This window comes from Cervus canadensis, chromosome 16 (assembly GCF_019320065.1).
Source record: "Cervus canadensis isolate Bull #8, Minnesota chromosome 16, ASM1932006v1, whole genome shotgun sequence".
Taxonomy (NCBI): domain Eukaryota; kingdom Metazoa; phylum Chordata; class Mammalia; order Artiodactyla; family Cervidae; genus Cervus; species Cervus canadensis.
This window is the reverse complement of record NC_057401.1, coordinates 16101696-16114289: the sequence shown is the minus strand read 5'-3', so window position 1 is coordinate 16114289 and position 12594 is coordinate 16101696. Positions and strand designations below refer to the sequence as shown.

The 12594-nt window shown below is 36.3% G+C and overlaps 1 protein-coding gene across 2 annotated transcripts in view; it reads left to right on the top strand.

Annotated features, from left to right (window-relative positions):
• The window catches only part of IPO11 (importin 11), a 192957-nt gene that overhangs the window by 30368 nt on the left and 149995 nt on the right, over positions 1-12594 (top strand). For both annotated transcript variants that reach the window (XM_043488541.1, XM_043488542.1), the window contains exons 4-5: positions 4254-4326; positions 6157-6360. In XM_043488541.1, coding sequence (XP_043344476.1) covers positions 4254-4326; positions 6157-6360 — 277 coding nt within the window. The remainder of the gene's footprint in view (positions 1-4253; positions 4327-6156; positions 6361-12594) is intronic.

Genomic DNA, 12594 nt, shown 5'->3' with positions numbered 1-12594 from the left:
CATCCTCCTCTGCCCCTTCTTCTCCTGCCTTCAGTCTTTTTCAGCATCAGGGTCTTTTTCAATGAGTTGGCTCTTTGCATCAGGTGACCAAAGTATTGCAGCTTCAACAGCAGCATCAGTCCTTCCAATGAATATTCAGGGTTGATTTCCTTTAGGATTGACTGGTTTGATCTCCTTGCAGTCCTAGGGACTCTCAAGAGTCTTTTCCAGCACCATAATTCAAAAGCATCAATTCTTCGACACTCAGCAAGTTGTGGTGCAACTTGCACATCCATAGACATCAGCTGGAAAAACCATAGCTTTGACTATACAGACCTTTGTTGGCAAATAATGTCTCTTCTTTTTAATATGCTGTCTAGGTTTGTTATAGCTTTTCTTCCAAGGAGCAGATGTCTTTTAATTTGCAGTGATATCATCTGCATGTCTGAGATTATTGGTTTTTCTCCCAGCAATCTTGATTCCAACTTGTGATTCATCCAGCCTGGCATTTTGCATGATGTACTCCGAATTTAAGTTAAATAAGTAGGGTGACAATATACAGCCTTGATGTACTCCTTTTCCTGGTTTTGAACCAGTCCATTGTTCCATGTCCAGTTCTAGCTGTTGCTTCTTGAACTGCATACAGATTTCTCAGAAGACACATATGCTCATCTGGTATTCCCATCTCTAAGAATTTTCCACAATTTGTTGTGATCCACACAGTCAAAGGCTTTAGCATATTCAATGAAGCAGAAATAGATATTTTTCTTGCTTTCAACTTTAGTAGATACTATCAGTTAGTTTTGTAAGCTATTTTTACCAGTTTGCCCTTCCACCAGTAGCATGAGTGTTGACATTTGCTCCACATTCTCACCATAGTTGGTCTGGTTTGTTTCATTTTAGTCATGCTGGTGTGCTTGGAAATTACTGCATTTTCCTTATAGACAATGAGTAGTTTTTTCATATACTTGCTAGTCTCAAGAGAGTTCCAGAAAAATATCTACTTTTGCTTTATTGACTTCGCCAAAACCTTTGACTCTGTGGATCACAACAAACTGGAAAATCCTTAAAGAGATGGGAATACCAGACCGCCTTACCTGCTTCCTGAGAAAACTATATGCAGGTCAAGAAGCAACAGTTAGAACTGGACATGGAACAATGGACTGGTTCTAAATTGGGAAAGGAGTATGTCAAGGCTGTATGTTGTCACCCTGCTTATTGAACTTATATGCAGAGTACATCATGCAGAATGCTGGGCTGGATGAAGCACAAACTGGAATCAAGATTGCTGGGAGAAATATCAATAACCTCAGATATGCAGGTAACACCACCCTTATGGCAGAAAGCGGAGAGGAACTAAAGAGCCTCTTGAAAGTGAAAAGGAAAGTGAAAAAGCTGTCTTAAAACTCAGCATTCAAAAAACAAAGATCATGGCATCTGGTCCCATCACTTCATGGTACACGGATGAGGAAACAATGGAAGCAGTGACAGACTTTATTTTCTTGGGTTCCAAAATCACTGCAGATGGTGAGTGTAGCCATGAAATTAAAAGATGCTTGCTCCTTGGAAGAAAAGCTACAACAAACCAAGATAGCATTATAAAAAGCAGAGACATTACTTTGCTGACAAAGGTCCATCTAGTCAAAGCTATGGTTTTTCCAGTAGTCATGTATGGATGTGAGAGTTGGACTGTAAAGAAAGTTGAGTGCCAAAGAATTGATGCTTTCGACTGTGGTGTTGGAGAAGACTCTTGAGAGACCCTTGAACTGCTAAGGAGATCAAACCAGTCAATCCTAAAGGAAATCAGTCCTGAATATTCACTGGAAGGACTGATGCTGAAGCTGAAGCTCCGATACTTTGGCCACCTGATGTGAAGAACTGACTGATTGGAAAGGACCCTGATGCTGGAAAGATTGAGGGCAGGAGGAGAAGGGGACGACAGAGGATGAGATGGTTGGATGGCATCACCGACTTGATGGACATGAGTTTGAGCAAGCTCCTGGAGTTGGTGATGGACAGGGAAACCTGGCATGCTGCAATCCATGGGGTCAGAAAGAGTCGAATACGATTGAACAACTAAACTGACCGGACTCGTCCTCATTAGCTCTTCTTTTGTGAAGGACCTGCCATTTGCACATCTAAAAAAATGGAACTATCTTATTGATTTATGGAACTTTATATATATTTGGGTAGAAGTCCTTTGTTGAATATACATATTGAAAATATCTTCTCCTGTTTCATGACTTGCCTGTTCACTTTCTTACTGGTATTTTTTGATGAAACTCAGTTTTAATTTAAGTTCAGTTTAGCTACCTTTCTTGTTGTAATTCATTCTTTTGGGATCTGTTTACAAAGTTTTTGCTCAACACAACGTCATGAAAATGTGTTTTCTGCTAGAAGCTTTGTTTTGCTTTTCAGATTTTGGTGTATGGTGTGTCTGTCATTGCTGTGTAAGGTAAAGATGTGAAGTAGGGCAGCTCCATGTGTTTTTTCCCTGTCGCATTTCAGTGATTCCCTTATAACCTATCAGGCACTTTACACATAGGGGTCTGTTTTTGGATTTCTCTACTTTAACTTGTTGACCTATTTGTCTCTCATTGCTTTAGGTATTGTACTTTATCAGGCTTAATGTACTTTTAGTTACTTTTTTGAATTTAATTTGACTGTTCTTTTTCTAGCTTTTTTAAATGGAAGCTTAGGTAGTTTTCAGTTTTTCTTCTATATGCATTTAAAACATAAGGCTTTTTTTTATAATTGTGACTTTAGTTCAGTTTCATAAGCCTCAATATGTAGTATTTTCATTACCATTTAGTCAAAAATATTTTAAAATTTTGATTTCATTTTAGACCCATGGGTTAGTTAGAAGTATATCATGTAATTTCCAAACATGTGGGACTTTTTTTGTTTTCTGTTAATGATTTCATTCTTTGGACTATGCTGTCTTATTTTATGATCCCAACATATGGTATGTTGGTAAATGTTCTGTATGCATTTGTAAACCATGTATGTTTGCTGTTGTGGATTGTAATGTTTTATTATGTTTATCAGTTAGGTCAAATTTGTTAATTATGTTATTCAAATCCTTTATATTATTACTGATTTTGTGCTGCTTTTTCATCAGTTACCAAGAGAGGTACATTAATCTTCAAATATAACTCTAGTCTTGGTCTTCATTGTCACATAGCCTTATTTTCAGGTGTCTCTTCTGTGTCTATGTTCAGAATTTTCTCTTCCTATGAGTGGCACCAATCATTGGACTAGGGCCTACTCTAATCCAGTATGACCTCATTTTAGTGTGATTGCATCTGCAAAGCCCTTCCAAATAAGGTCACATTCACAGGTATTTGGGGTTAGAACTTGGACATACCTTTTGGTGGAGTGGGGGGCACATTTCAACTCAACAGATGCCTTAAAACATTAGGAAAAATTGTATGCAACTTTTATATAGCTAATTTTGAGGGAGTGATTCATTCACTAACAGCTACTTTATCATAGCCAGAATAGAAAACCTTAAAATGAAGGGTTTAAAATTTAATTTTAAAATAAAACATTCATATAATTCAAAATATGTGCAGTCTTATACAGTGAATATTTGCCATATCTGTCCTTTTGCTGTCTAGTTGCCTTCCTCATTTGCGGTCAAAATTATCAGTGTTATGTTCAGCCTTTTAAGACATGGCTTCTCTAGTTTCGGACCGCGGACTCTAGAGCACATGGACTCAGTTTCGGACTCTGGCGTCTTAGTCCCACCAAGGATCGAACTCAGGCCCCTGCTTTGGGAGCCCAGAGCCTTATACACTGGGCTACCAGGGAGGTCCCTGAAAGATTTTAAGCTGCTTGATTTAACAAGTTTTCCATACCAAATATTCTCTTGTTTCTGATCCTCTCTTCCACAGAGAATTTTGTAAAGAAGTCAGTGTAAGACTAGCATTTATTTATAGATTTTTTTTAAAAGCCAGACATTAAATGTTTTAGTCAGCAGCTGTTTTTATATCAGTAGAAGCAGACATCAGAATATCACCTTCTATAGTCTAGACTTGTCTTATTTCCTAGTAGTTTCTGCACTGTTTTGTGCTTCCTATTTATTCAGCTGTGAAGGAAGTTTGAATTACCTGATGTGTCAGTATACAAGAAATGGAAATAATTCTGTTTAATTACCCGAACAATCAGGGCCACATTGTTTGAAAGACTTTTTATTGTTAAAATTCTGTCATGCTTACCTGCATTCATAATTTTGCAGCGTTCTCTTGCATAATAAACATGTCTTTTTACAGTGCTCTCTCAGAGGAGGAGAAATCTACCTTGCGTGCAGGACTAATCACCAACTTCAATGAACCGATAAACCAGGTTAGTGAGAAAATGAGTGCCAACTGTTCTTCCCTTTCCCTTGGTTTTTTTCCTTCTTTTCCAAACTAACTTTGGTTCTTTGCTTTAAAAATAAAATTTTATTACATAATGCTCACTTGTGATGTTTATATACACTTCTCTGATGGTTTTTAAATTTTGATATCCAATTCTAGCTGTGAAGAATTTTGATTAGATTTGGCTCTTACTGATTTAAAACTCAGAATCATTTGAAGATACACCTATATATTTTTTAACTTCCCAGTTTTGGAGCCAATATTGAAATTATCTCTCTGTATATTAATTATTGAAATAATCCCCCCCCCCAATTACAGGATGGCTTCTGATTTTTTTTTTAAAAGATTTGTTTTTTTTTAATTTTTGGTTGTGCTAGGTTTTCTTTGCAGTGCACAGGCTTCTCGGTGAGGTGGCTTCTCACAGGCTTCTCAGTGAGGTGGCTTCTCACAGGCTTCTCAGTGAGGTGGCTTCTCACAGGCTTCTCGGTGAGGTGGCTTCTCACAGGCTTCTCGGTGAGGTGGCTTCTCACAGGCTTCTCGGTGAGGTGGCTTCTCACAGGCTTCTCAGTGAGGTGGCTTCTCTCGTTGCGGAGCCCGGGCTTTAGGCATGCAGGACTCAGTAGCTGTGCCTCGTGAGCTCTAGAGCACTGGCTCAGTAATTGTGATGCATAGACTTAGTTGCTCCACGGCATGTGGGATCTTCCCAGGCCAGGAATTGAACCCATTTCCCCTGCATTGGCAGTCAGATTCCCCACCAGCAGACCACCAGGGAAGTCCAGACTTCTGAATTTTGTCTGTTTCCCTCATCACATTTTCACTTCTTACTACTCTGTGGGGGATAGATAGTGGATTATATAATTTTATTTTTTCTTTCCCTTTTAGTGAGATTTTTCTTTTAAGAATAAAATAAGTTTGCTTATGATACAAAAATTATATTTTCCAAGTTACTATTTCTTACATTTGATTCTTTTCATTTGACTCTTAAAGCACACTGTATTAGGAGGTGTATCCAATGTAGTTTTATCTAAACCTACTTACATGATCTGAGTTCTTTTTTTTTTTTTTTGCAGTTTCTCAGCTAAGGAGAATTGATGAAAGTTGGAGAGGAACAGAGTTACTCTCTGTGGGGAAGGAGGTGGTTGTCAGGGAGGGGCTTGGGTAATTGAGGGGTAAACCATTGCTTAGGTTTTCTGTCAACCAATATTTTGAAACTCTGATCTGAACAAATATCATTATGTGAATACCTAATATTGATATTCATTTCCACTCTTAGATCAGTGGTTCTCAAAGTTTACATCCTTAGAACTTCCTTATACTGCTGAAATAAAACATGGAAGAGTTATATATGTTGATGTTTATTGTACTAGAAATTAAAAATGATAAACCTAAAACATTTATTAATATGGATTGAATTTTAAAAAGTGAACTGTAATTTTACATAGTGAACGGTAGCTATTTCCCCAAACAATAAATATTTAATGAAGAGAGTAACATTGTTCTGCATTTTTGCATATCTTTTTACTGTCTGGCTACTTAAAAAATGTCTAGAATTTCAAATATATCTAGTATTTACTATGTTGTGATGTTATTTTAGAAGTTATAGAAGGGTTGACCTCATAGAAAAGATCCTAGGCCCCCCAAGGTCCCATAGACCACATGTTGAGAGCTACTGTCTTAAACATTTGTTCAGTGAAATCTTACTTATTTTTGTTAAATGTATGATTCACTAAGAAGGTAATTTTCAGCTGTGAACATATTCCTTACCTATTGCTTTAATTTCATGTTTATTTCTGAAAGTTAATTTTTTTTCCTTTAGATTGCAACTCAGATTGCCGTGCTGATTGCAAAAGTTGCTCGATTGGATTGTCCTCGACAGTGGCCTGAACTGATTCCCACTCTTATAGAATCTGTGAAAGTCCAAGATGATCTTCGACAACACAGAGCATTACTTACCTTCTATCATGTTACCAAGACTCTGGCGTCTAAACGACTAGCTGCTGATAGAAAACTGTTTTATGATGTAAGTGATTTAATGGAATTAAATTTGATAATGAAAACTGTGCTACTTGTATTAAAATCATAATGAAAACAGTGCTACTTGTATTAAAATGTAATTTTTCCTCTAGATATCTTACTGGTGGATTATTAATTTTTCCTGATTGACCTCAGAAGGGTCATAATAATAGATAACATCTGAAAGGTTTTAAGCTGGATTGTGTGTGATATGACCAGTAAGGTCACTTAGTTGCCAATGAGGGGGATTAATCAATGGAGAACAGTCTGAAGGCAGAAAGACTGGTTTGAGGCTGCTGAAGTAGTGTTCAGATGCAATGATAAAGCTCTCAAATGAAGAAGTGGTAAAGAGAACATTCAGGAGCATACAGAGGTGAGATTTAGGAAGTTAAAATTGACTTGTCTGGGTAAGTGGTGGATGTAGGAAGCAGTCTGACACAGCTTGTGGCATCTGTCAGTGTTTTAGCACTATTCATTGAAAAAGCTCTTTCTTTCCTTCATTCAGTTGCTTCGGTGCTTTTGTATTTCATTGTTTTGAACTACCGAATAGCGATTTTCATATTTTCAGCATAACATTTTAAACTGCCAGATAACAGTGGGAGTCTCCAGGTTTTGTTTTTGGCCACACTGTGGCTTGTGGATTTTAGTTTCTTACCCAGGGATTGAACATGGGCCCTTGGCAGTGAGAGCATGGAGTCCTAACCACTGGACCAACAGGAATTCCCTCCAAGTATTTTTAACAGTGTCCTTGCTTACCTTCGGAATCCTCACTTTGAGGATATGACTTAGGAATTTGAATTTTTAATAGGCTCCCCAGGTGATTCTTAAGACACCAAAGTTTAAACCAGAACCATATTATGTCCTCTTTACTTTTAACCCAGTAGGTGTAAATAGCCAATTTTCTGTTTATCTGAGGATACTGAATTTAAGAGAAATTCTTCCTGTTAAAGGTTTCATTTTAAATCCTTGTCACTTTTACTTGATACCTAACAAGGACTAAAGAAATGGACATTTTATCTTCTCAAGTCTTTCTGTGAATTTCTTGACTTTTCTCATTTTTATTCCCATCTTAGTCCCCTTCACTTTTATATAGAAGTTTTAATGTGTGTAAGATTCTGGGTTACAATTACTCTTTATTGAAGGGTTCCCTTCTATGGAAGTCTTACTTCTTGGTTTGGCTTTCTCAAGTTGTACTCTCCTAATGTATTGCCTTGGTTTTCAAATATAATGTGTATTTAGCCTACTCTGTCTCTACAAAGTATATCTAAATTAGCCTTATTCTGTAAAACTTGTTTGGGTTAGCTTCCTGTCCACTTCAACTTTCTTGCTTGGTTTTCTTGTAATGTGAGGCTCTTTCCTCTCTATATAGAATTAAATATAGGTCTACCTAGCATCTTGTACTTACATCCAGCATAGTATTTATTGCACTGTACATTACATTATAATTACATTTTAATTGTTGATTCACCCTTTCTGAGATCCACCACACTGAATTTTATGAGGGAGTACTGTAGCTGTTATTGTTAGAATTATTATTATAGTCCTATTGTCTAGCCCAGAAGAATGCACATGAGCAGATGGTGCACAATACCTGTTAAATGAATAAACAGTAGAGGAAGAGATTTGTTCTTAGATACATTCTAGATTTCAAAATGGTATGGTATAGAACTTCAAAAAGCAGGAGTTGGGGAGTATATACTAAACTCAAGATATCTGGAAAAAATAATTCAGTGTAGCACCTTATATTTTGGAATGGAGTAGCTGAACCTGGAAACATGAAACATAGTAGGGACTAGGATGGAAATCTTGTCTAATGGGGTTGGGGAACAAGAAGCATAGTTTATTGAAGGTAGCATATATAGGAAGATATTATTATAAAGAGCAAATTTGCTAGTAAATTAAACGGCCCAACTATTTTGGTAATCTGAAGTGTGGGAAAATCTTTTTAATAATGTGGTTACTTTAATGCTAAGATGGTCTTTATGTACTAAATTCAGTTCAGTTAAGTTCAGTCACTCAGTTGTGTCCAACTCTTCGCGACCCCATGAATCACAGCACGCCAGGCCTCCCTGTCCATCACCAACTCCTAGAGTTTACTCAAATTCATGTCCATCGAGTTGGTGATGCCATCCAGCCATCTCATCCTCTGTCATCCCCTTCTCCTCCTGCCCCCAATCCCTCCCAGCATCAGGGTCTTTTCCAATGAGTCAACTCTTTGCATGAGTGGGCCAAAGTATTGGAGTTTCAGCTTCAGCATCAGTCCTTCCAATGAACACCCAGGACTGATCTCCTTTAGGATGGACTGGTTGGATCTCCTTGCAGTCCAAGGGACTCTCAAGAGTCTTCTCCAACACCACAGTTCAAAGGCATCAATTTTTCAGCACTCAGCTTTCTTCATAATCCAACTCTCACATCCATACATGACCACTGGAAAAACCATAGCCTTGACTAGACGGACCTTTGCTGGCAGTGTAATGTCTCTGCTTTTTAATATGCTGTCTAGGTTGGTCATAACTTTCCTTCCAAGTAGTAAGCGTCTTTAATTTCATGGCTGCAATCACTGTCTGCAGTGATTTTTTTTTAGTTTCCCACATAAAGAAGTGTAAAGTCATAGTTGAGCTACTTGGTATGACAAAGTAGTTCATGGTGCATTTAATACCCCTCCCTACTGCTTCACCTGTCCCAGCAATTTTTTTTCCCAGTGTGTTTTCTTTCCATGTTAAAATAAGTTAAGTTCTTTTTAGGGGTGACAGATAACAAAATCAATAGTAGTAGCTGTTTACAGTAACAAAATTGAGCTGATTTGACACAAAGGGGATTCATTTTCTAGAAAATTATATGCTTTTCATACAAACCTGAATATAAAAAAGTTGACATTAAGTATGGTTAAAATCTAAATTTAGTCTTTGAAAGCCAGGAAATTTAGGTTACAGATAGTAATTCTAATATACTTGTAAATGTATTAACCAATTAATATCTTATAGATGTGATGTGTAACCCACAAAGGTATGTGCTATGGTTAGTGAAGTAATTCAAATTTAAAAAATAGAAGAAGAAATATTTTGAAAGCAAGTATATTTCAGTTGTGTTTAGCAGTATGGGTTAACAATTATGAGAAGACCTGGCTTCTAGTCAAGAATATTTCTTTGTACTGAGCAGTTTTGGAATTTTGAGTAAGGTATTTATACTTTATGATTCTTTAAAATTATCTTTTAATTACAAAGCTGTGTGATTCTATGAATTTATAATCTTTATTATTCTAAGCAAATCTTTATAAATACCATTAAAGTTTGAGATGGAAATTTTAGTTATAGTGTAATTTAAATATTGATTTTGTGTTTTTAATTGCTTTTTTTTATAGAAGCTAAGACCTTTGTACATTTAGTTTTAATTTTTTCTTTTTCACTATTTTCTTGGCAGTTAAGTTCTTGACCTGACTTTATTAGATACTTTGCTGTGCAGTTTTGGCATATAATCAGTTAAATACTGGTTTTTCTTACTTAAGAACATTTCAAATAAACTCTAGTTGAGAAAACAATTCAACAACCTCCATATATTTTTCACTGATATTTACCAGTTCTTAAGGTGTTGCCACATTTACTTTTCCTATTTGCTGGAGCAAATCTTGATATGTCATTTTACCCAATACTATTTAGAGTATGAATCTCAAAAAAGGACATATTCCATAACCAGTTTTTATTTTGAATTTTTTAAGTTTGGACATTAGGAATTAATATTAAATTCTTAACTTCCCCTCGAGAGTGAGTCAACAGATTGCCTACTGAGGTATGTACAGTACTGAAGAAGATGAAAGACACGAATAGTCATCTCTTGACATTCATGGGAAAAATCATAAGACACAAATCTTCAAAGGTCATTTAGTAACTTGTTAAAATCTGCCATACTGTATTACATTGTTGTTATAGTCAAAGCTAAAATTCAGCAAAAATTAAAAAACTGAAGGATTTATGATGAATAGTGTTCCCACTAATAGCATATATATTTGCATGATGAGGATAAGAGAAAACTGCTTCAAGGTGAAGTCAGATTACAATACTACTGAATAGTCTTCCTGATGAGTTACTGTTTTATGAATAAACTAACCAAAGAGATCCACATAGCTACTTTGAGATGGGCTGATTGGCATGAGATAGCTAACTCAGCCTCATAAAAGAAATTTTCATCCTTATTTCTTATAAATTTATAATTTCATGTTTGGTTCTGAGGGAAAGTTCGCAAATGGTTGAAGTTTTGAGTGTTAAATTTGAGAATGCCAAGGTGCCACTTACACTGTATAGTTCAAACCTTCAGGAAATTTACAGAATAGTGAAATTTATTTAAAACATAAATGTGTGTTTATAAGCAAATCATCAAGTAGGTTAAATTCATCATTTTCAGTTTTGGGTGATTCTAAATGCTGTTTTTAGGTCTTGTCTCTTGCTTTGCCTAATTTCAGATTGCCTTTTAAACACATTATTTAAAGAATGACTCCTATAATCCATAGAGTCATTTCTGCTATGAACCTGTGTGGGGATTTGAGAGAGAGAGAGAGAGAGAGAGAGTGTGTGCATGTGTGTGTGTCTGTGTATCTGTGTGTATGTGTGTCTGTATCTAGGCTTATATAAATATGAGGGAAAGAGGAACCTTTTGGTGGAAGCTTTAATCAAGGAAAGACTCAAGATGGCTAGCTTGATTAAAAAAAAAAAAAAAAAAAGAACTATGCACTAAACAGAACAGGAGATTTTGAGTATAGTATGGTGTTTATCCTTTCTGTATGATTCGTAAGAACTCTTGTCTGGATCCTCGGAAAGGGGACTTTTAAAGCATTGCTGAGTTAAACTTTGCTTTTTCCCTATCTTTGTATCCATTTGACAAATATGTGAGTTGCTACTCTGCTAGTCACTATTGGATGCCTGAACTGCAGCTGTGAGCAAAGTAGGATCACTAATAGAGAGGAGGGTGTTTTCACCTCCTCCTCACTCACATTGAGTTCATACTCTTTATACCTGAGAGCATTGTCTAGGCATCAGTAACTAAGGACAGCCTTATGGCTGTTACTAGGTTTAGAGGTCTTGAGGAATCTTAGAGATGGGTCAGGTAACTTGTGTTGAGCAGGTAGGCACTGATTGGTTGACCTAGACCTGCCTTTTCTGGGAGAGCTGAGCCCAGAACCTAGTTCTAAGTTTTGGTTTGCTGCCTTGGGACTCAGCATGAGTGACTTCATCTTGGGCCTAATCTGATTACCTTAGCATATGTAATCATTTAACTTTTATCATATAATGCACATAAAAACAGTAATCTAGTATGATATAATGTTTTTCAGTTGCTCAGTTGTGTCCAACTCTGCCACCCCATGGACTTTTGCACACCAGGCTTCCCTGTCCCTCACCATCTCCCAGAGCTTGTTCAAACTCACGTCCATTGAGTCAGTGATGCCATCCAGCCATTTCATCCTGTCGAGATGTTGTATATAATTAAATATTTCTAGCCAATTTTCTACATTGTTCTTAAGTACATTATTACAAGTGGTGTGTTTGAGCCAGAAAAATGAATATGGTTGGTACATCACACTTGGTCATGTTTCTTAAATGTCTTTAAAGTTAGAATAGTATTCAGTCTTTGTGTGTGTGTGTGTGTGTGTGTGCGTGCGCACCATTGACATATTGTTAATTATCTTGTTGAGTAGAGTTAGGTTAAGCACGTTTTGAGAGCTCCAGTTTGTGGATAATTTTTATTGCCCCACTATTAGTGATGAATTACAAGACTTTGATTTAAACATTTTTTGGTGCTCATTTTTTTTTAGGGGAAAATTAGTCCTGAAGCTGAAAAGTTTAAGAATATCTAAAATACTAAAATAAAATTTCCCATAATGTTTTGTTTTTGATACTCAAGGAATCAAGTCTGTGTGTTTCTCACAGACTTAAGAAGCTACTAAGCAGTCAGTGGGTGGCACTGTTTCTTCTGGTTTAGAAAAAGAAAAATGCAAGTATTTGGGATTTTCATGAACCAACACCTAAAATTTTTATTGAATAGCTTATTTTTTTATTGTCTAACTGAATATTCCCTACCCCTCTATATTTTCTTGGAGAAATTGTAGAAATATTTTAATCCTTTCTATTTGTCATCTATTATTTTCTCTTTTCCAGATAAGCCTTCTGTGAGCATATATCAGTTTGTATTTTTTGGAGCAGATGAAAACCCGTGAAAGACTTGTGTTTACAAGATAGTTAATAGTATTCCT